Consider the following 25,231-nt stretch of genomic DNA (forward strand, 5'->3'; position numbering starts at 1 on the left):
TTAAAGGGACAGATTTCTGCCTTGTCTATTTTGCTTCACAAGCGTATGGCAGTTTTTCCAGATGTTCAATCATTCTGTCAGGCTCTGACTAGAATCAGGCCTGTGTTTAGAACAATTGCTCCTCCTTGGAGTTTGAATTTAGTTCTTAATGTTCTTCAAGGGGTTCCGTTTGAACCCATGCATTCCATCGATATTAAGTTATTATCTTGGAAAGTATTATTTTTGGTTGCTATTTCTTCTGCTCGCAGAGTTTCGGAGCTTTTGGCATTACAATGTGATTCTCCTTATCTTATTTTCCATTCTGATAAGGTGGTGTTACGTACCAAACCTGGTTTTGTTCCTAAGGTTGTTTCTAACAAGAATATTATTCAGGAAATTGTTGTTCCTTCATTATGTCCTCACCCTTCTTCTAAGAAGGAGCGTCTGTTACTTTATTTGGACGTAGTCCGTGCCTTGAAGTTTTACTTGCAGGCGACTAAGAATTTTCGTCAAACATCTTCATTATTTGTTGTTTTTGCTGGGAAACGTAGGGGTCAGAAGGGTATCATCCGTGTTGCATATGAGACTGCTGGACAGCAGCCTCCAGAACGAATTACGGCTCATTCTACTAGGGCTGTGGCTTCCTCATGGGCATTTAAAAACGATGCTTCTGTTGAACAGATTTGCAAGGCTTCAACTTGGTCGTCTCTTCACACTTTTTCTAAATTTTACAAATTTGATACTTTTGCCTCATCCGAGGCTGTTTTTGGGAGAAAGGTTCTTCAAGCAGTGGTGCCTTCCGTTTAGGTTCCTGTCTTGTCCCTCCCTTTCATCTGTGTCCTATAGCTTTGGTATTTTATCCCATAAGTAAGGATGAAATCCATGGACTCGTCATATCTTGTAAAAGAAAAGGAAATATATGCTTACCTGATAAATTTATTTCTTTTACGATATGATGAGTCCACGGCCCACCCTGTTGTTTTTTCTAGAGACAGGTTTTTATTTTTGTTAAACTTCAGTCACCTCTGCTCCTTGGCTTTTCCTTTCTCTCCCTAACTTCGGTCGAATGACTGGGTTGGGGGGGAAGGGAGGAGCTATTTATGCAGCTCTGCTGTAGAGCTCTTTGCCTCCTCCTGCTGACCAGGAGGCGATATCCCATAAGTAAGGATGAAATCCGTGGACTCGTCATATCGTAAAAGAAATAAATTTATCAGGTAAGCATAAATATACTTTTTTATAGATTTTCAGATATTCAAAGAGTGGATAAATAGGATTTGAGGAATTATATAATAAGATTCATACATTCTCTACAATAAACAAATTGTTGTTAATGATGAACTCCATTTATATAGATTCTTGGGAAGATGAGTGGGGAAACGTTTTATCATTAACCTCTTGAGTGCTAACGACAGCTCTGAGCCGTCACAAATTGTCTCACTCAGGTGTTGAGCCGTCGCTAGTACTCTCCCACCTTGAGGGAGATCTGGAGGCTTCCACCCGCTCCTACCCCGGTGATCGGGCCTGTATAGTTACAGGCATCGCCGGGGCTTCACGTTTTTCGTGGTGACATCACACGCAATGACATGATGACGTCAACGGCGCAACTTTATTTAAAAAGGACAATGCAAAGTATAGGGAAAGGGGACATGCTGCTTAGAAGCCTGTATCTCAGGCATCTAAGCAGCTACAGAACCCCAAGACCCACCGTTGGAAAGGTAATCGCCTAACCTTTCCAACGTTATAAGTCTTGGGGATCTGTAAAACAAACAAAAAAAAAAAGTTAAAAAATGTTTTATGTAAAAACATAAAATATAAAAAAATTCAGCTTAGCACCTAGGTGGGAAAGTGCTTAGCACTCAAAGGGTTAAAATGAATATATTTTTTACTTGTAAGTGCTTATTAATTATTTTACTAGAATTACTAAAGAGTAATAAAAACAAGAAAATAACCCAGCTAAGAACAAATATTTTAAAACTATTATTTTAAAAGGCATATTGTAAATATTACAAGACAATTTGTAATTAAAAGTTAAACAAGTCTGTTTTAGCTCTTTATTTTGTAAAAGTATTAAATAGTGCCATGCACATAAGACTGTAGGGCATGCACAGACACTGACATGTAGGCTCAGACAATATTTCCCAAACAGAATCCTTGTTAGCAGAGAGGTCGGGACTGAGTGCATGCAAATGGTTCAAGTCTGTGATTTAAAAAAAAAAAAGGCTGCTTTCCTTCCTAGGATAGGGAGAGTCCACGGCTTCATTCCCTACTGCTGGGAAATACAACACCTGGCCACCAGGAGGAGGCAAAGACACCCCAGCCAAAGGCTTAAATATCCCTCCCACTTCCTCACTACCCCAGTCATTCTTTGCCTTTCGTCATGTTAGGAGGTGACCGAAGATTCGGAGAGTGCTGAAAAAGGGTATCTGCCCTCAGTGAGAGTATTGATGAAAGTTAGAGTCTGGAGATGCAGGGAAAGTTTTTCTGCGAAACCATCTAGACTACTGCTAATAGCTCCTAAGCAATCAGTGTTGACGAGTTTCACTGCCTGCTTTCTCTCACTCAAGTCCATGTTAGGAGCGCTTCTATAAGACTCTCACACTTGAGAGGCTGTGTTCTGTTCCACAGCATGGATCCTGGAGGCAAGATCATTTAAATTTTTACACATAAAACACTATAACAGGGTCTCAGTGTGGCTCCTTTATACTATGATAGAATCCAAGGTTAATATCCTATGAAGGGTGTTTATTGAACAGTTGGGGTAATTAATCAGTGAATTATTTACATGCTGCTTTGTGTGATTTTTTTTTCCTGGGTTGATAGACTGTGTGTTTTTGGCTGGAACAAACGGTTTTCACTTTTAAGTTTCACTGTAGTTTTTTTAAAGTGTTGCTGTTGCACAGCTCCTATTACTTGCTGTACTTGTAATAACAGGGGAAGTACTGTCTTACACTCCATGTGACCGGGTGTGGTCTATGTTAATTTCCTCCATTCCGGCTGAGGCATGAACCTGAGGAAAGCGTTTCCTCTATTAACTGTCTGGGTCTAGGAGGTGGTGAGTGCCCCAGCCACTGGGAGTATAAAGGTGTAGTTTTCTATAATAAAAAACGTTTTTATTTGTGTCCTCCTGTGGGTATAACCTATGGAGGACTCTGACATGTTAGAAGGTACTCCTTCTGTACTAAATCATACCTGTCTATATTGTGAGGAGGCAGTGGTTTTCCCGTCCACTCAATTATGTTCCTCATGCCTTAACACCGTTATAAAGTCTAAGAAGGGAGACAAGCCTGCTAAGGCTCTTAGTCCCTCTGAGCCGTCTACCTCTCAGAACTTGGCGTCCCGTGAGATTACTACCCTTGCTACATTATCCACTCCACATGCAGTTCCCGTAGCACATCTAATCCTCCCTCCGGTGGGGGCCTTCTTCCTGCGGACTTTGCAGCGCAGTTACAATAGGAGGTGTCTGTGGCCCTCAGTGCATTACCTCGCTCTAACAAACGCAAGAGAAAGGTTAAACATAGCTCTCCTGACCTGGAGTCATCTAAATATTTATCGGATTTAGCTATTATGTCTCAGTTATCCGATGATGAGTTAACCTCGGTAGCTTCAGAGGGTGAACTTTCTGGGTCAGAGTCCTTGGCGTCTAAGCCTCCTGCTGTGGAGGAACCGTCCTTTAGATTTAAAATTGAGCACTTGCGTTATTTATTAAAGGAGGTTCTGTCTAGGTTAGAGGTTCACGAGGCCACGCTGCCTGAAGAACCTATGATGCCTAAATTAGACAGAGTTTACAAAGACAGGAAAGTTCCTTTGACTTTTCCTGTGCCGGTTAAGATGGCGAACATTATTAAGAACGAATGGGAAATAATTAGTTCTTCCTTTTCCCCTCGTCTACTTTTAAAAAGTTGTTCCTGGTCCCGGACTCTCAATTGGACTTGTGGGGCTCCATTCCTAAGTTGGATGGTGCTATCTCTATGCTTGCTAAACGTACTACTATACCTCTTGAGGATAGTTCTTCGTTCAGAGAGCCGATGGATAAGAAAATGGAAACCTTTCTGAGAAATGATTAACATACAGTTTTTTTTGTTTCAACCGGCGGCTGCAGTTGCCGGAGCGGCTACCTACTGGTGTGACTCTTTGTCGGAACTCATTGAGGTGGAGTCTCCCCTTGAGGATATTCAAGACAGAATTAAAGCTCTGAGAATTGCTAATTTATTTTATCTGTGATGCGAACATGCAAATTATTCGCCTAAATGCAAAGGCCTCTGGATTTGCGGTCCTAGTCCTGCCGGGAGCTCTGGTTGAAGTCTTGGTCTGCGGATATGACTTCTAAGTCCAGACTCCTTTCTCTTCCCTTCAAGGGAAAGGTTTTATTTGGTCCAGGCCTGGACCCCATTATTTCTAAGGTTATCAGAGGCAAGGGTGCCTTCCTACCGCAAGATAAGAAGAACAAGTCTAAGGGACGACAATCTTCTAATTTTTGTTTCTTTCGTTCTGACAAATCCCAACGACCACAATCCTCCTCCAAGCCCGAGCAACCCAAGAGTACTTGGAAGCCGGCTTGGTCCTGGAATAAATCCAAGCAGAATTAGAAGCCAGCTGAAAAGAAATCGGCATGAAGGGACGGCCACCGATCCGGGATCGGATTGTGTAGGGGACAGACTGTCTCTTTTTTCAGACGCCTGGTTCAAGGACGTACAGGATTTGTGGGTCCTGGAGGTGGTATCTCAGGGATACAAGATAGGTTTCAAATCTCATCCGCCAAGGGGCAGATTCCTTTTCTTGAATCTGTCTACCAGACCAGAAAAGAGGGATGCCTTTCTAGGGTGCATCCGGTATCTATCCTCCTTAGGAGTTGTTGTCCCGGTACCTAACGAAGAAAGAGGTTTGGGGTTTTATTCAAACCTTTTCGTGGTCCCAAAAAAGGAGGGAACTTTCCGCCCTATTCTGGACCGAAAGTGCTTAAACAAATTTCTCAGTGTCTCTTCAAGATGGAGACGATAAGGTCCATCCTTTAATTCAGGAAGGGCAGTTTATGACCACTATAGATCTGAAGGACACTTACCTTCATGTTCCAATCCAGAGGGAACACTTTCAGTTCCTGAGGTTTGCATTCCTGGACCAGCACTTCCAGTTAATTGCCCTTCCTTTTGGCCTAACTACTGCTCCAAGAATCTTTACGAAGGTTATGGGGGCTCTTCTAGCCATGGCCAGAACTCAAGGTATTGCAGTAGCCCCATACTTGGACGATATTCTGGTGCAAGCACCATCCTTTCGTTTTGCAGAAGAATTCTCGGCGTCCCTTCTAAGTCTTCTTCTATCACATGGATGGAAGATAAACTTGGAAAAGAGTTCTCTTATCCCAAGTACCAGGGTGGAATTCCTGGGTACTATAATAGACTCCATATCCATGAGGATATTTCTAACAGACCAGAGACATTGCAAGCTAACTTCGGCATGTCTTGCCCTCTGGAACTCCTTGAGTCCCTCTGTGGCTCAGTGTATGGAAGTGATTGATCTCATGGTGTCCTGCATGGACATCATTCCTTTTGCCAGGTTCCATCTCAGACATTTACAACGGTGGCAGTGGAAAGGCGATCATTCAGAGGGACATGCTTCTTAAGACCATCCTGGGAGATTGTGACTACGGACTCAAGCCTATCCGGATGGGGAGCTGTTTGGGATGCCAGGAAGGCACAAGGGTTGTGGACTCAGGAGGTGTCCTCCCTCCTGATCAATGTTTTGGAACTACGGCAATCTTCAAGGCCTTGAAGGCTTGGCCACTTCTGGGTTCATCCCAGTTTATCTGATTCCAATCGGACAATATAACCTCAGTGGCTTACATCAACCATCAAGGGGGAACGAGAAGTTCCTTGGCGATGAAGGAATTATCTCAGATTCTGTGGTGGGCAGAGACCCACAGCTGTTCGCTGTCAGCGATCCACATTTCGAGTGTGGACAACTGGGAGGCAGATTTTGTCAGCAGGCAATCCTTCCATCCAGGGAAATGGTTTCTTCATCCCAAGGTGTTTGCAGAGATATGCAGCAAGTGGGGGGCTACTGAGCCCGAAACGTCATCTTCTTACCTCCAGGTACTAATAAAGTTTGAAAGATAAACTACTGTGGTGCTGCTGGACTTTCTTTGCTTCTGATGTATGGGAGTCTTTGAGCAGTGGCTCCTCCAGCTTTGCACACCTAATTTATATCACTGGTGCTTGAGTTGTTTTGAGACTGTGGAGATATCTCATGGCGTCCCGTCTCAATACCAAGCTTCCAAGGTACGGGTCGAAGGATCTAATAGATGCACTAGCAGTGCCCTGGAGGTTCAACTCCTATATCTTTTTCCCTCCGTTACCGCTTCTTCCTCGAGTGGTGGCCCGCATCAAGCAGGAGCAGGTATCGGTAATCCTGATTGCTCTATCGTGGCCGCGAAGGACGTGGTTCACGGATCTAGTGGAAATGTTCTCATCTCCTCCGTGGAAGTTACCTTGTCACAGAGACCTGCTGATACAAGGTCCATTTATTCATCAAATCCTAGATTCTCTGAGGCTGACTGCGTGGAGATTTAACGCTTAGTCTTAGCCTAGAGAGGTTTCTCTGAGAGTGTCATTGATACTCTTATTCAAGCTTGTAAACCAGTTACTCTGCGTATCTACCACAAGGTGTGGAGGACCTACTTATTCTGGTCTGAAGAGCGTGGTTTTTCCTGGCACAGGATTAAGGTTGCCAGGATCTTTTTTCCAGGATGGGCTGGAGAAGGGCCTTTCTGCTAGTTCCCTGAGGGGACAGATTTCTGCCCTGGCAGTTTTTTTTTTACAAGAGACTGGCTGAGCTTCCAGACGTGCAGTCCTTTGTTAAGGCTCTGATCAGGATCAGACCTGTGTTTAGATCTGGGGCTCCTCCTTGGAGCCTAAATCTTGTTGTTCTGGTTTTGCAACAGGTTCCGTTTAAGCCTCTGCATTCCGTTAACATTAAATTGTTATCTTGAAAGGTTCTCTTTTTATTGGCTATTGCCTCTGCGCGCAGAGTTTCTGAGATCTCTGCTTTGCAATGTGAGCCTCCTTATCTGATTTTTCATGCAGATAAGGCAGTTTTACGTACTAAATTAGGTTTTCTTCATAAGGTTGTGTCAGATCGCAACGTCAATCAGGAGATTGTGGTTCCTTCCTTGTGTCCTAATCCTTCTTCATCGAAGGAACACTTCACAATTTGGATGTGGTTCGCACCTTGAAGTTCTATCTTCAGGCTACTAAGTTACTTAGATTATCTTACTCTCTGTTTGTTGTCTATTCGGGGAACTGTAAGGGGCAGAAGGCTACTTTTGATTTCCCTATCTTTTTGGTTAAGGAGTGTAATCCGGTTAGCTTACGAGACAGCAGGATATCGTCCTCCTAGAAGATAACGGCTCATTTCACTAGAGCAGTGGCTTCCTCTTGGGCCTTTATGAACGAGGCCTCTATGGATCAGATTTGTAAGGAGGCTACCTGGTCCTCCTTACATACTTTTTAAATTTTTTACAAGTTTGATGTTTTTCCTTCGGCTGAAGCAGGTTTTGGGTCCGCCTCTTCCTCCCCCCCCCCTCATTTAGTGTCCTCTGGAGCTTGGTTTTAGTTTTCCCAACAGTAAGGAATGAAGCCGTGGACTTCTCCCTATCTTAGGAAGGAAAACATAATTTATGTTTATGAGATAAATTCCTTTCCTTCTGGATAGGGAGAGTCCATGGCCCCCGCACGTTTTTTCTTGTCTATGGATGTTCCCCTATTATTTATTTTATTATTCTGGCACCATTTCTCCTACTTTTCCTTTTTCCCTCGGCAGAATGACTGGGGTAGTGAGGAAGTGGGAGGGATATTTAAGCCTTTGGCTGGGGTGTCTTTGCCTGCTCCTGTTGGCCAGGTGTTGTATTTCTTAACAGCAAGGAATGAAGCATCTGCTGTACAGCCTCAGCATACTCCAAATCTCTGTCCCTCTAAAAGGACAGTAAAGTCAAAATGAAATCTTTACAATTCTAAACAACTTTCCAGTTTACTTCTGTTATCTAATTTGCTTCATTCTATTGGTATCCTTTGAAAAGTATACCTTGGTAGGCTCAGGAACAGTAATGGATGCACATATGACTGTTGTCATTTGTTTACCCAATGTGTTCAGCCAGCTCCCAGTAGTACATTGCTGAAACCAAGAGAATGAAGCAAATTAGATAATAGAAGTAAACTGGAAAGTTGTTTAGAATTGTAAGGATTTCATTTTGACTTTACTGTCCTCTCTTCTAGTTTTAAAGGCTTCAAATGCTCCCTAAAGACTCTACTGTTCAGGATGCATACAACCTACACTAACCTTTCCTAATACCAGTTCCTCTCCTCCATTGCTATCCCCTGAACCCCCTTAGCATGTAAACCTAAGAGTACAGCTGTTTGTAGATCACCTTCTTAAAGGGCCACGAAAACCAAAATCTTTCTTTTATGATTCAGATAGAGAATAGAAATTTAAACAACATTACAATTTACTTCTATTATTTATTTTGCTTCATTTTTTTAGATATCCTTAGTTGAAAAAAAAGCAATGCACATAGTGAGCCAATCACACAAGGTTTCTATGTGCAGCAACCAATCAGCAGCTACTGAGCATATATAGATATGCTTTTCAGCAAAGAATATCAAGAGAATAAAAAAAATTAGATAACATAAGTAAATTAGAAAGATGTTTAAAATTGCATTCTCTTTCTAAATCATGAAAGAAAAAATGTGGGTGTCATGTCCCTTTAAGAGCTGACTACAACAGTGCAACTCTTGGCAGGGCCCTCTACCCATTTGATCCCTATAATTGTTTTGTTGTACTCTGCCTTTGTATATAGCGCTGCGGAATCTGTTGGCGCTCTAAAAATAACCGATAATAATAAATTAGATTATAGAAGTAAATTGGAAACTTGTTTAAAACTGCATGCTCTATCTGAATCATGGACATAGACTGTTACTTCAAACATACAAATCTTGGCAATCTCATTTTTTTTCTTATTTATCATAATCCTTTTTTTTTTTATTATTTACAGATTTGTTCATTGGAAAACGCTTCTTCTTGTATGGAGAGTTTCCTGCAATTGAGCGCAGGACCCTGTCTCGATACATTACTGCTTTTAATGGGTAAGTTGAGGAAGTGCTCTAGATGTGTGTGAGATAAATCTGTAATAATTAATTTGACAAAAAAATGCAATATCCCTGGAGGAAATTGTTAGTATTTTGTACATGTATTTGTGAAATCAATGTAAATCCAGATTTCTGTTTACTAATCCATATTAGCTGGTAATTACTGGACCCTAAGCTCTCACCCATAAACACAGGGCTGGAACTCTATTACTGTTATATTAAATCTAATTAGCAGTGTTTGTTTAAGTGCTCCCCATAGAGGAATATATAGGATATACCAGTTGTTCTTCCAATCCAGCTACAGAAATATTGTGGTATTTTATGGATTGCTATGGACATTGCTTTAACATTTATTGTGCTTTGTTGTTATTTTTCCTAATCTGGAGGCCCATATAGGACTCCTATGATATATACTAGAATTATGTTACCAATATTGTGACCTAGATTTCTTCTTGTCTCTTCCATTCACCCAAAAAAAAAAGATGTTCACTCACTCAAACACGCTGATATTACTTCTTCAAATAGCCATTTCATTTTTTTTTCATTTCACATCCTATAGATCAGAATTGGCAAGTTAGTTAGAATGATGAAGCACGATAGTCTGAAATCTATAATGGAAATAGTCCATGGATATTTTTGTAAGGTGGCGTGCAACATGGACTTTATATTACTTCCAATGTTGGATCTTGATTTCATTTGTCTAGGGAATTTGTTCCATTTCTTTTCAGTCTAATCCATTAAGTGATGGCTTTAGTTGAATTAATCTTTTAACGTAGTCATTGGCATTAGGAAGTCTCTTGATCTTGCCTGCTGAGAAGCTAAAGTAGATCCTGCAGGATTCTAAACCTTGACAGTGCAACAGTCTTTACATTATTTTCTTGATCAGTGCAGGAGCTTATTTGTATCTGCCTGTAATTGGCCACAGGAAAGGAAATAGGATAAGTGTTATATCCCTGAAATGCAAAACAGTCAAAGTTGTAAACGCTTTTAAAACATTTTATTTTGTATGTAGATCTTGCAAGGAGGTTCTTACTTGCTGATTTATTCTGCACACACCCATATATTCTTAAATATCCTAATAAAAGATGTCCCACCCCTTGTTCTGAAGTTTTATAAATAAATCTTACAAGACAAAATACAGTTAACCTATTATTTTGTGTGTGTTTTGTTTTGTTGGCATTAGACAACAAAAAGTTGCAAAGATCTGAAAATGTAGACAAACATCTAGCAATCTGTCTAAAAAGTTTATTAAAACAGTTGACCTGTACAAGAAATCTATCATGATATTTAAAAAAAAATGTATATATTGTGATTTTGGTTTTAAAAAAAAGTATAACTGTCACTGATCTAAAGTATATGGGAAGTTAGTGTTTTGTTTTGCATAATTTTATTTGTAAACTGTATCAAGTGGATATATATCTTGGGTTTGTCTCCATTTTTAGGATTGTTTAAAGAGTATAATCTTGCATTAAAACGGTCCTCATGCAATCCCTTTCCTGCTGCAATCATTAGTAAGCACAGTGCATCAATTATTCTAAGGACATTTTTGTCATTTCATCATCTACAGTCCTATATTAATTTCCTTAATGGTTATGCTTACCTGATGAATTCATTTCTTTCATGGTGTGAGAGTCTGAGACATAACTCCTGTGATTCATTTTCTAGCCACTAGGAGGAGGCAAAAATTTCCAAAGCTCTAAGAGCACTTAAAACCTCCCACACATGGTATTCCAGTCTGAGGTATAGCCAAGAAAGAAGTAGAAATGTAGGAAAGGACAAAACAGGGAAAATAAGGTGCAACTAGACCTGCTGCCAAAAAAAAAATAATTACGTAAAAAAATTATAATTGGCGAGTATCGTGGACTCTCACCACCATGAAATAAATTTATAAGGTAAGCATACATTTTGTTTTCTTTCATAAGGTGGTGAGAGTCCATGAGTTATTACTCCTGGGAATGAATACTCAAGCTGTGGAGTCCATGAGTAATTGAGCGGGACATTTTTTTGAAAGCAGGCACCTTAATACCAGACACTGCTGTCTGTAGGACTTTCCTACCTAATGCATCAAAGTGGTAGAATGTAGAGAAAGTATGTCGCTGCCTTGCAAATGTATTCAATAAATGACTCATTCTTGAAAATACAAGAAGAAACTGATCTAGAAAAATTGGCAATAATGCGTTTTGGAAAAACTTTCCCGCCTCCAAGTACACCATAAGATTTAGCCAAAAAGCTTAAGGGACAGATGTAGCCTTCTGACCTTTACGTGGACCAAGGGACAAACAAATAAAAGGATTGTCTAAAAACCATTGTAATTTAAAAGAAGATTTATTTTTTAAGACACGATGAGTCCACGGATCATCTTAATTACTAATGGGATATTCACCTCCTGGTCAGCAGGAGGAGGCAAACAGCGCCACAGCAGAGCTGTTAAATAGCTCCTCCCTTCCCTCCCACACCAGTCATTCTCTTTGCCTACGTTAGTGATAGGAAAAGGTAAAGTGAGGTGTTCGATTAGATTCTTCAATCAAGAGTTTATTATTTTTAAATGTTTAGGATGCTCGTGTTGTGGTAATATGACCAAAGGTCCTTTATTTTATCACCCCCACACTGGGAAAAAGTATTCTATAAAAGTTTTTTTTTTTACCGGTTTATCAACATTTATAATCTACATGATTAAATGCCCATGTGGAAGTGTTTACATAGGGGAGTCCACTAGATCTGCTAAGGATATGATTATAGAACACAAAAGTAATATACGTACTGTTAAATTTAAAAGCCCCACTAACTAATCATTTTCTGAAAGTTGGTCACTAAATTAGCCAACTTAAATTTCAAATTATTGACCACATTGAAGTGGCACGTAGAGGGGGGTGGGATAGGGAACTTCATCTTAAACAGAGAGAATTCTTTTGGATTTATGAATTAGGGTCCCTTGAGCCTAAAGGTCTAAATAAAGACTGGGACTTATCTGTGTTTTCTCCTACATTGGTGTGTCCGGTCCACGGCTTCATCCTTACTTGTGGGATATTCTCTTCCCCTACAGGAAATGGCAAAGAGAGCACACAGCAAAAGCTGTCCATATAGCCCCCCCTCTGGCTCCGCCCCCAGTCATTCTCTTTGCCGCTCTGAACAAGTAGCATCTCCACAGGGATGGTAAAGAGTATGTGGTGTTAGTTGTAGTTTTATTTCTTCTATCTAGAGTTTATTTTAAAATAGTGCCGGTTTGTACTATTTACTCTACAACAGAAAGTGATGAAGATTTCTGTTAAAAGAAGAGTATGATTTTAGCACCAGTAACTAAAATCCATTGCTGTTCCCACGCAGGACTGTTGAAACCAGAGAACTTCAGTTGGGGGGAACAGTTTGCAGACTAATCTGCTCCAGGTATGACCAGTCTCTTTTCTAACAAGACATAGTAATGCTAGAAGACTGTCAGTTTTCCCTTATGGGATCGGTAAGCCGTTTTCTTAGACTCAGTAACAGAATTATGGCTTATAAATTGGGCTCTATGCTGGTTGACACTATTGTGGGCTAAATCGATTTTTTTATATCATATTTATATGACATTTGGAGTGTTTTGTGAACTTTGAAACACTTTTGGGAACGTTTAATACGCCTGGCAGTTGTTTAGACGCCTAATCTAGTCAGAAAGGCCCCTTCACTCTGGTATGCAGAGGGAGGAGGCCTCATTTTCGCGCCTCAGTTGTGCAGTTACTTCTAAAGGCAGTGCATGCAGCTTCATGGGAGAGGGTCCTGTGGCTGAGAAACGGACTCAGGAAGGCTTATTTCTGTGGTGAATAACCCCTAAGGAATGTAAAAGCCGCAGCAATGTCTGTGGCAGGGACTGTAGTGTGTTTAAACCTGTAAATTGAACTATTAGCTCCGGTTTGCTCATTTAAGGGTTTAGAGACTTGAAATTTGATGTGCAGTACTTTCAAAGCATTAAGACACTGGGGTGTAAATTTTATAAAGATCGGATATTTCCTTGATAGTTTTTCTAACATTCAAAAATAAAGTGTGCTCTTTTTATTATTTAAAGAGACAGTAACGGTTTTGTTTAAAATCGTTTTTATTGCATTAATAGCCTGCCTAAATCTGTCTTAACATGTCTGTACCTTCAGATAGCATATGTTCTGTGTGTATGGAAGCCAAGGTGGTTCCCCCTTTAAATGTATGTACAAATTGTGCCATGGCGTCCAAACAAAGTAAGGACAGTACTGTCACATTTAATAAGGTTGCCCAAGATGATTCTTCAAATGAAGGTAGTGGGGATAGCTCATCATCCTCTCCTTCTGTGTCAACACCAGTTTTGCCCGCGCAGGCGATACCTAGTACATCTAGCGCGCCAATGCTTGTTACTATGCAGCAATTAACAGCAGTAATGGATAATTCTATAGCAAATCTTTTATCCAAACTGCCAGCATTTCCCAGAAAGCGTGATTGCTCAGTTTTAAATACAGAGGATGAGCAAGTTGGCGCTGACGATAATTTATCTGTTATACCCTCACATCAATCTGAGTTGGCAGTGAGGGAGGGTCTGTCTGAGGGAGAAATTTCTGATTCAGGAAAAATTTCTCAGCAGGCAGAACCTGATATCGTGGCATTTAAATTTAAGCTAGAACATCTCCGCGCCCTGCTTAAGGAGGTGTTAGCTACTCTTGATGATTGTGATTCTTTGGTGATTCCAGAGAAGTTGTGCAAAATGGACAAATTCTTAGAGGTCCCAGTGCACGCTGATGCTTTTCCGATACCCAAGAGGGTGGCGGACATAGTGACTAAGGAGTGGGAGAAGCCAGGTGTCCCCTTTGTTCCACCTCCTATATTTAAGAAAATGTTCCCCATGTCGACCCCAGAAGGGACGCATGGCAAACGGTCCCTAAGGTAGAGGGGCAGTTTCAACGTTAGCCAAGCGCACAACTATTCCTATTGAGGACAGTTGCGCTTTCAAAGATCCTATGGATAAAAAATTGGAAGGATTGCTTAAAAAGATATTTGTTCAGCAAGGTTTCCTTCTTCAACCAATTTCGTGCATTATTCCTGTCACCACGGCGGCGTCTTTTTGGTTCGAGGAACTAGAAAATTCGCTCCAAAAGGAGACTCCATATGATGAAGTCATGGACAGAAGGGCTCCTTTTGCTCGAATTCATCTAAGACCATTGCAACTGTGCCTGCTCAAACAGTGGAATGGGGATTATGCAGACTTGTCTCCCCAGATTCAAGTAGACCAGGTAACCAGAGACTCACTCCGCTGGTGGTTGACTCAGGATCACCTGTCTCAGGGAATGAGTTTCCGCAGACCAGAGTGGGTCATTGTCACGACCGACGCCAGTCTCTTAGGCTGGGGCGCGGTCTGGGACTCCCTGAAAGCTCAGGGTCTATGGTCTCGGGAAGAGTCTCTTCTCCCGATAAACATTCTGGAACTCCCTGAAAGCTCAGGGTCTATGGTCTCGGGAAGAGTCTCTTCTCCCGATAAACATTCTGGAACTGAGAGCGATATTCAATGCGCTCCTGGCTTGGCCTCAACTAGCGAAGGCCAGATTCATAAGATTTCAGTCGGACAACATGACGACTGTAGCGTACATCAATCATCAGGGGTGAACAAAGAGTTCCTTGGCGATGAGAGAGCTATCCAAGATTATCAAATGGGCGGAGGATCACTCCTGCCATCTATCTGCAATTCACATCCCAGGAGTAGACAACTGGGAGGCGGATTATTTGAGTCGTCAGACTTTCCATCCGGTGGAGTGGGAACTCCACCCGGAGGTCTTTGCCCAGTTAACTCAACTATGGGGCATTCCAGATATGGATCTGATGGCGTCTCGTCAGAACTCCAAGGTTCCTCGCTACGGGTCCAGATCCAGGGATCCCAAGGCGACACTAGTGGATGCATTGGTGGCGCCTTGGTTGTTCAATCTAGCTTATGTGTTTCCACCGTTCCCTCTCCTTCCCAGGCTTGTAGCCAGGATCAAACAGGAGAAGGCCTCGGTGATTCTAATAGCTCCTGCATGGCCACGCAGGACTTGGTATGCAGACCTGGTGAATATGTCATCGGCTCCACCATGGAAGCTACCTTTGAGGCAGGATCTTCTAGTACAAGGTCCATTCGAACATCCAAATCTAGTCTCTCTGCAACTGACTGCTTGGAAATTGAACGCTTGATTTTATCTAAGCGTGGGTTTTCAGATTCGGTTATAGATACTTTGGTTCAAGCCAGAAAACCTGTGACTAGGAAGATTTACCATAAGATATGGCAAAAATATATCTGTTGGTGCAAATCCAAGGGATACTCTTGGAGTAAACTTAAAATTCCAAGGATACTTTCCTTTCTCCAAGAGGGTTTGGATAAAGGTTTGTCAGCGAGTTCTATAAAAGGACAGATATCTGCTCTGTCTGTTTTGTTGCACAAACGTCTGGCAACAGTGCCAGATGTACAGGCATTTGTACAGGCGTTAGTCAGAATCAAGCCTGTCTACAGACCTATAACTCCTCCATGGAGTCTAAACTTAGTTGTTTCAGTTCTTCAAGGGGTTCCGTTTGAACCTTTACATTCCATAGATATTAAGTTACTATCTTGGAAAGTTCTGTTTTTGGTTGCTATTTCTTCTGCTAGAAGAGTTTCTGAATTGTCTGCTTTGCAGTGTACTTCACCCTATCTGGTATTCCATACAGATAAGGTAGTTTTACGTACCAAGCCTGGTTTTCTTCCAAAAGTGGTTTCCAACAGGAATATTAACCAGGAAATAGTTGTTCCTTCTCTGTGTCCGAATCCAGTTTCGAAGAAGGAACGTTTGTTGCACAACCTAGATGTGGTCCGTGCTTTAAAATTCTATTTAGAAGCAACAAAGGATTTCAGACAGACATCATCCTTGTTTGTCGTTTATTCTGGTAAGAGGAGAGGGCAGAAAGCTACTGCTACCTCTCTTTCCTTTTGGCTGAAAAGCATCATCCGATTGGCTTATGAGACTGCCGGACGGCAGCCTCCTGAACGAATTACAGCTCACTCTACTAGAGCTGTGGCTTCCACATGGGCCTTCAAGAACGAGGCTTCTGTTGATCAGATCTGTAAGGCAGCGACTTGATCTTCTCTGCATACTTTTGCCAAATTTTACAAATTTGATACTTATGCTTCTTCGGAGGCTGTTTTTGGGAGAAAGGTTTTGCAAGCTGTGGTGCCTTCCGTTTAGGTAACCTGACTTGTTCCCTCCCTTCATCCGTGTCCTAAAGCTTTGGTATTGGTTCCCACAAGTAAGGATGAAGCCGTGGACCGGACACACCAATGTAGGAGAAAACAGAATTTATGTTTACCTGATAAATTTCTTTCTCCTACGGTGTGTCCGGTCCACGGCCCGCCCTGGCTTTTAGTCAGGTTTAAAATTTTTATTTCTGTACACTACAGTCACCACGGCACCCTATAGTTTCTCCTTTTTCTCCTAACCGTCGGTCGAATGACTGGGGGGCGGAGCCAGAGGGGGGGCTATATGGACAGCTTTTGCTGTGTGCTCTCTTTGCCATTTCCTGTAGGGGAAGAGAATATCCCACAAGTAAGGATGAAGCCGTGGACCGGACACACCGTAGGAGAAAGAAATTTATCAGGTAAACATAAATTCTGTTTTTATAGCCCCAGCCTTAAGTAATAGTTATGTTTTTGCTGTATGAGCTGATAGGATGATTCTCCTTTAAGTCAGGATATTTATTCTGCTTATTATATTATGAATGACTTGTGTATTTAACATTTTGTAAAATTGTGTGAATACTGTATATTATATTGCTGTATAAGTAATGAATGGGTTAATAGTTAAAATGACTGTTAGCGCCACCTAGTGGTAAGTTAGTATATAAGTCACTAATGTTTGTTTGTGTGGCAAGGCATGAATAAGGGATAGCATCCCGAAACGTTGCCGTTCTTTTTGTCTATGAAACTTTAATAAAAGTTATTTGCTGTCACTTCAATTACTTTATTTTGATACTTTATTTGGGGCCTTAGGTAGTGGCCCTGAAGTGACGTGCATTCCCTCTTTTGAGTGCTGGGATTTTTTGGTTTATTTTTAAAGTAGTGCCAGAGTGTGCTGCTTTGTCCTAGGGTGTAGCCGTAGTCCATATCAGTCTCTACAGTAGAGCTTTGGTGGCTTTAGAGCAATGGGAACTTGTGGGACATAATTCTCACTGCTCCTCCATGATCTACTTGCTGCCCTTATACTTTAGCCTGAGATATTTTGGTCACTCAGCTGTTTTATTTCCTCAGGTCGATGTGAGGGATAGGACCTCTCAAGCCTGAGAGCTGCCTTTACTGCCAGGCAGAAGACAAGGTAAGTGCTGCCTTATTTTCTGGGGATAAGGACTCAGAAATTTTGAATAGCACATCATACACATAAGGGGCTCTTTTTATCTAATTAGTGCTTTATGTGGGGACATCGTTTCTTTCCTATAAGAAAGATATTAGGGGCAGTGGAACAGGGCACTGGGGCTGGAGAAAGCGGTTGTTTACTCTGAGGAGCGTTAATGGCTTCCGGCGGTTTCACAGTAAGGGATGTACGGTGTAGTAGGACACGCCCATGACGGGCGGTCCTTCCGTTTTTTTGCGCCATTCAGTAGCGCTTCAAGTTTTAAGTCAGTGCGCAGATAGCCGGTCGGTTCTAGTGTTGCATGAGAGACATGCGTTTCTAGTGCAGACACGGAGTGTTCCCTGCATCAATTTGTTGGCTTGCATTTTCAAGCAGTATCTCTGGAAGGAGAGAGATCGTTTTGAATAGATCCTAACGATATTCTGTCAGGTAGGAGCACTTCAGCAGAGTGCTGAGGAGCTGAGGTTTGGGGGCAAGTTAATCGTTTTTTTGAGTACATAGGATAACGTTAATTTGTCATTCTACAGCAAAAAAGAGAAAAAGAACCATTTTTAAAATTTAAAGTGACAGTAATGGTTATTTACATTTAATTTTTCCAATCTAATTTGATCATTTTTATTGGACTATTTGGTAAATTGTGTGCAAGCATGGACCAAGGGGACTTACAAGATGTCACCTGTGCTTTATGTTTTTACGCTAATGTGGAACCACCAATTCCTTTCTGTCCTTCATGTATTCAAAGGACTTTAAATTATAGGGATAAGATTTTTTCAGAGCCAGTCTCCACTAAGGCAGATGTTGTCCAAGAGTCTAATGTTGAAGGTCAATTTATTCCGCAGCTTTCTCCTCAAACGTCCCAAATTTTACCATCCTCTCAAGCAGTGCCCTGTGCTTCCGTTATAATCCGTTTGAGGATTTCATTGCAAGACATCGCTTCCCTTATGTCTTCAACTATTTCTGATGCCTTGTCTGCCTTTTCAGTGTTGCAGAGCAAAAGTAAGAGAAAGGACAGACATTCAGTAAGCGAGGTATCAGATGCAATTGTCGAAATTTCAGAAGTATCCTCCCAACAACCTTAAAGAGGAGGGTACTGCAGTAGCTTCTGAAGGAGAAATTTCAGATTCAGAGGGTTCGTTACCCCTGACAGACTCGGAGGTGGTATCTTTCAGATTTAAACTTGATCACCTTCGTCTGTTACGCAGGGAGATTTTGATTACCTTGGACGATAGTGACTCTACAGTGGTGGTTGTCCCTCAGAAGTCTAATAAACTGGACAGATATTTTGAGGTTCCTTCCTTTACAGATGTATTTGCAGTCCCTAAGAGAGCTACTGAAATTATTGCTAAGGAGTGGGAGAGACCGGGCATCCCTTTTTCTCCCTCTCCTATTTTTAAGAAAATGTTTCCAATAGCCGACTCTGTTAAGGAGGCTTGGCAAACTGTTCCTAAGGTAGAAGGAGCAGTTTCTACTCTAGCTAAAATAACTACTATTCCCATAGAGGATAGTTGTGCTTTCAAGGACCCAATGGATAAGAAGTTAGAGGGGTTACTCAAGAAGATTTATGTACACCAGGGTCTACAGTGGCAACCGGCTGTGTGCATTGCCACCGTTACTAGTGCGGTGGCATATTGGTTTGATGCACTGTCTGAGGCCCTCAGGACTGAGACTTCTTTGGATGAGATCCAAGATAGGATAAAGGCTCTTAAGCTAGCAAATGCCTTTATTTCGGACGCTTCCCTTCAAGTTATCAAATTGGGAGCGAAGATTTTGAGTTTCTCTATCTTGGCCCGCAGAGCCTTATGGTTAAAGCCTTGGTCTGTGGACTCTCGGAGACCATCTTGGGTGATTGTGACAACAGATGCCAGCCTTCTAGGGTGGGGAGCAGTCTGGGGATCTCTAAAGGCTCAGGGTATATGGACTCAGGCAGAGTCCGTTTTGCCCATAAACATTCTGGAACTGAGAGCGATCTACAATGCTCTCCTGACCTGGCCCCAGTTAGCCTCGGTTCACTTTATCAGGTCCCAGTCGGACAACATAACATCAGTGGCCTACATCAATCATCAGGGAGGAACAAGGAGTTCCATAGCAATGACCGAGGTTTCCAAAATAATTCAGTGGGCGGAGGCCCATTCTTGCTTTCTGTCGGCAAACCACATTCCAGGGGTGGACAACTGGGAGGCGGATATTTTGAGCAGGCAGACCTTTCATCCGGGGGAGTGGGAACTCCATCCAGAAGTGTTCTCCAGTCTGATCCTCAAGTGGGGTCAGCCGGAGTTAGATCTCATGGCATTGCGGCAGAATGCCAAGCTCCCGAGATACGGGTCGAGATCCAGGGATCCCCAGGTGGAACTGATAGATGCTCTGACGGCCCCTTGTACCCTTGAATCAAACGGGAAAGGGCCTCGTGATTCTCATAGAACCGGCCTATCCTCGCAGGATTTGGTATGCAAACTGGTGGACATCACATCTCTTCCACCTTGGAGACTTCCGTTGCGGAAGGACCTTCTGATTCAGGGGCCTATCCTTCACCCAAATCTAGTTTCTCTGAAGCTGACTGCTTGGAGATTAAACGCTTGATTTTATCCAAGCAGGGGTTTTCTGATTCGGTCATAGAGACCATGATTTACCATAAGATTTGGCGTAAATATCTTTATTGGTGTGAATCCAAGGGCTACTCATGGAGTAGAGTTAGGATTCCTAGTATTTTGTCTTTTCTCCAGGAAGGTTTGGAGAAAGGTTTATCGACGAGTTCTTAAAGGGTCAAATCTCGGCTTTATCTATCTTGTTACACAAACGTCTGACGGATGTTCCAGATGTTCAGTCTTTTTGTCATGCCTTAGTCAGTATCAGGCCGGTGTTCAAAACAGTTACTCCTCCATGGAGTCTTAATTTAGTTCTCAATGTTCTTCAAGGGGCTCCGTTTGAGCCTATGCATTCCTTAGATATTAAGTTGTTATCTTGGAAAGTTTTATTTCTGGTGGCTATTTCTTCTGCTCGGAGAGTGTCAGAATTCTCAGCATTACAGTATGAGTCTGCTTATCTTATTTTCCATGCAGATAAGGTAGTTTTGTTTACCAAATTAGGATTTCTTCCTAAGGTTGTTTCTGATCGGAACATTAATCAGGAGATTGCTGTGCCTTCCTTGTGTCCTAATCCTTCTTCTAAGAAGGAAAGACTTTTGCACAATTTGGATGTGGTCCGTGCTTTAAAGTTTTACCTGCAGGGGACTAAGGACTTTCGTCAGTCTTCTTCTTTGTTTGTGGTTTTCTCGGGAAAACGCAAGGGACAGAAAGCTACGGCTATTTCTTTCTTTTTGGCTGAGGAGCATCATATGTTTTGCACATGAAACTGCTGGACATCAGCCTCCTGAGAGAATTACGGCTCATTCCACAAGGGCTGTTGCTTCCTCATGGGCATTCGAAAATAAAGCTTCTGTGGAACAGATTTGCAAGGCTGCGACTTTGTCCTCTCGTCACACTTTTTCAAAGTTTTACAAATTTGACACTTTTGCCTCGGCTGAGGCTGTTTTTGGGAGAAAGGTTCTTCAAGCAGTGGTGCCTTCCGTTTAAGTACCCTGTCTTGTCCCTCCCGTATTATCTGTGTACTGTAGCTTGGGTATTGAATCCCATTCGTAATTAAGATGATCCGTGCACTCGTCGTGTCTTTAAAAAGAAAAGAAAATTTATGCTTACCTGATAAATGTATTTCTTCTTTGACACGATGAGTCCACGGCCTGCCCTGTTATTTTAGACATGTTGTGGGTTATTGTAAACTTCAGACACCTCTGCACCTTGGCTTTTGCTTTCTCTTCCTAACTTCGATCAAATGACTGGAGTGGGAGGGAAGGGAGGAGCTATTTAACAGCTCTGCTGTGGTGCTCTTTGCCTCCTCCTGCTGACCAGGAGGTGAATATCCCATTAGTAATTAAGATGATCCGTGGACTCGTTGTGTCAAAAAAAAAAAAAATTATCAGGTAAGCATAAATTTTCTTTTCTAATGCTCCTACAATATCTAAATTAAGTAAGAGGCTATCAAATTAATATTTTGTGTGTGTATGTGTATATATATATATATATATATATATATATATATATATATACACACACACACACACACACACACACTGTACATAACGAGTATAACTAGTATTAAGAATTATTTTTTGGAATTAACTAATTGAATGACCGAACTGAGAAAATACTTCCAAATGACAGATAAAGGGTGAGTGCCAACTTTTGAGCTGGAAACAGAGTGGCAGAAAGTGGGGAAAAAAGAATTATGTTTAAAAGGACCACAAGACTTCCAAGTCACCTACCCAGTTAGGAATTATTCAGAACTACTTATGATCATGGACAGACATTGGAGTCATAAATTAAGTTTATATCAGAAAGCTCTCAATATGGATGTGAGCTATCCATGACTGATGCTACTGGCAATTACTATAATACTGGTGGGATGTGGCTGATCTGCTGGATGGCAATTACTGGAATTCAGGTGGAATGGCTTTGTGCGCTGGAAAATTATTAGAATGAAAAATTAATATTTAATATAAAAATTAAAAAAAAGATGGAGGGGAGGAAGACAAACAGTGATGTAAGTCCATCTGAAGGAATTAGGAAAACTACTACAAAGAGACAGGTAAAGGGAAGAAAATAAATTAAATATGAGAGAGAATTTTTTTAAGATTTTCGTTTCCATCTTAATATGGGAAGAGTCCACAGCTGCATTCCTTACTTTTGGGAAATACTGAACCTGGGGCAAAGACACCTAGCCAAAGGCTTAAATACCGCCCCCACTTCCTCACAACCCCAGTCATTCTTTGCCTTTCGTCTCAGGAGGTTGGCAGAGAAGTGTTAGAAGATTTCAGAGTAGTCTCTTATGGAGGGTAGTACTCTTCAAGATGGGACTGAAGTTTTAAGTAGTCCTGTCAGCCTCTCAGTGAGAGCATGGATGAAATTTAGAGTCCGAAGATGCAGGGAGAGTCTTTCTGCGAAACCATCCGGACTCATATTAACAGCTCCATAGGCAATCAGCGTTGACGAGTTTCGCTGCCTGCTTTCTTCACTCAAGTCCATGTTAGAAGCGATGCTACTATGCTGCTTTGTGTGAGATGTTATGGGCTCATAGGCTGTTATGGAATATACAGGTTTTACTTTCACTTTGAGAGCCATGCAGCTTACAAGCTTGGTGAGCTTTCTCTCATAGCAGGGACAGTTCTGCATTGTGCACTATGTGATTCATTCCCTCTTTCCTGATCGGGTGTCTATCAGAGAGGAGTCATAAATCTCTGTACTGTCTGGGTCATAGGAGGTGGTGAGTGCCCCAGCCATTGGGGTATAAGGGTGCCGTTGTTTTGAATAAAATAAGATGTTCTATTTCTCTAGTTCTCCGGTTATTGCACTAGCGTTGGAGGATTAAGTTACTTTAGAGGGCACTCCCTCTATTCCTAAAGAGTAATTCCTGTTTATATGGTGAGGAGGCCCTGGTTCCCCCTCTCAATTATGTCCATATGCCTTGATAATGTGATAATATCAAACATGTTTGATACCACGGAGCTGTCCACCTCTGAGGAGTTGTCGTCCAGTTAGGTGTGTACACTAATTGTTATCTCTATATACATGCAGTTTCTTTCATGTAATTAGCAAGAGTCCATGAGCTAGTGACGTATGGGATATACATTCCTACCAGGAGGGGCAAAGTTTCCCAAACCTTAAAATGCCTATAAATACACCCCTCACCACACCCACAATTCAGTTTTACAAACTTTGCCTCCTATGGAGGTGGTGAAGTAAGTTTGTGCTAGATTCTACGTTGATATGCGCTCCGCAGCAGGTTGGAGCCCGGTTTTCCTCTCAGCGTGCAGTGAATGTCAGAGGGATGTGAGGAGAGTATTGCCTATTTTGAATGCAGTGATCTCCTTCTACGGGGTCTATTTCATAGGTTCTCTGTTATCGGTCGTAGAGATTCATCTCTTACCTCTCTTTTCAGATCGACGATATACTCTTATTTATATACCATTACCTCTGCTGATTTTCGTTTCAGTACTGGTTTGGCTTTTTACAAACATGTAGATGAGTGTCCTGGGGTAAGTAAGTCTTATTTTCTGTGACACTCTAAGCTATGGTTGGGCACTTTGTTTATAAAGTTCTAAATATATGTATTCAAACATTTATTTGCCTTGACTCAGGATGTTCAACATTCCTTATTTTCAGACAGTCAGTTTCATATTTGGGATAATGCACTTGAATCAATTATTTTTCTTTCCTTAAAAATTTGACTTTTTTTCCCTGTGGGCTGTTAGGCTCGCGGGGGCTGAAAATGCTTCATGTTATTGCGTCATTCTTGGCGCGGACTTTTTTGGCGCAAAAAATCTTTTCTGTTTCCGGCGTCATGCGTGTCGCCGGAAGTTGCGTCATTTTTTATGTTCTTTTGCGCCAAAGATGTCGGCGTTCCGGATGTGGCGTCATTTTTGGCGCCAAAAAGCATTTAGGCGCCAAATAATGTGGGCGTCTTATTTGGCGCTAAAAAATATGGGCGTCGCTTTTGTCTCCACATTATTTAAGTCTCATTTTTTCTTTGCTTCTGGTTGCTAGAAGCTTGTTCATTGGCATTTTTTCCCATTCCTGAAACTGTCATTTAAGGAATTTGATCAATTTTGCTTTATATGTTGTTTTTTCTCTTACATATTGCAAGATGTCTCACGTTGCATCTGAGTCAGAAGATACTTCAGGAAAATCGCTGTCTGGTGCTGGAACTACCAAAGCTAAGTGTATCTGCTGTAAACTTTTGGTAGCTATTCCTCCAGCTGTTGTTTGTATTAATTGTCATGACAAACTTGTTAATTCAGATAATATTTCCTTTAGTAATGTACCATTACCTGTTGCAGTTCCATCAACATCTAATGTTCAGAATGTTCCTGATAACATAAGAGATTTTGTTTCTGAATCCATCAAGAAGGCTATGTCTGTTATTCCTCTTTCTAGTAAACATAAAAAATCTTTTAAAACTTCTCTTTATACAGATGAATTTTTAAATGAACATCATCATTCTGATTCTGATGACTCTTCTGGTTCAGAGGATTCTGTCTCAGAGATTGATGCTGATAATTCTTCATATTTATTTAAAATGGAATTTATTCGTTCTTTACTTAAAGAAGTACTAATTGCTTTAGAAATTGAGGATTCTGGTCCTCTTGATACTAATTCTAAACGTTTAGATAAGGTCTTTAAATCTCCTGTGGTTATTCCAGAAGTTTTTCCTGTTCCTAGTGCTATTTCTGAAGTAATTTCCAGAGAATGGGATAAATTGGGTAATTCATTTACTCCTTCTAAACGTTTTAAGCAATTATATCCTGTGCCGTCTGACAGATTAGAATTTTGGGACAAAATCCCTAGAGTTGATGGGGCTATTTCTACCCTTGCTAAACGTACTACTATTCCTACGTCAGATGGTACTTCGTTTAAAGATCCTTTAGATAGGAAAATTGAATCCTTTCTAAGAAAAGCTTATCTGTGTTCAGGTAATCTTCTTAGACCTGCTATATCATTGGCTGATGTTGCTGCAGCTTCAACTTTTTGGTTGGAAACTTTAGCGCAACAAGTAACAGATCATGATTCTCATAATATTATTATTCTTCTTCAACATGCTAATAATTTTATCTGTGATGCCATTTTTGATATTATCAGAGTTGATGTCAGGTTTATGTCTCTAGCTATTTTAGCTAGAAGAGCTTTATGGCTTAAAACTTGGAATGCTGATATGGCTTCTAAATCAACT

At 41.4% G+C, this 25,231-nt stretch overlaps 1 protein-coding gene across 1 annotated transcript in view; it reads left to right on the forward strand.

The window, feature by feature from the left end:
- Nucleotides 1–25,231, forward strand: part of XRCC1 (X-ray repair cross complementing 1) — a 103,250-nt gene that overhangs the window by 23,370 nt on the left and 54,649 nt on the right. Inside the window, exon 3 of the mRNA XM_053691086.1 lies at nucleotides 9,020–9,110. Within this exon, the coding sequence (XP_053547061.1) occupies nucleotides 9,020–9,110 (91 nt within the window). The remainder of the gene's footprint in view (nucleotides 1–9,019; nucleotides 9,111–25,231) is intronic.

This window comes from Bombina bombina, chromosome 8 (assembly GCF_027579735.1).
Source record: "Bombina bombina isolate aBomBom1 chromosome 8, aBomBom1.pri, whole genome shotgun sequence".
Classification (NCBI taxonomy): domain Eukaryota; kingdom Metazoa; phylum Chordata; class Amphibia; order Anura; family Bombinatoridae; genus Bombina; species Bombina bombina.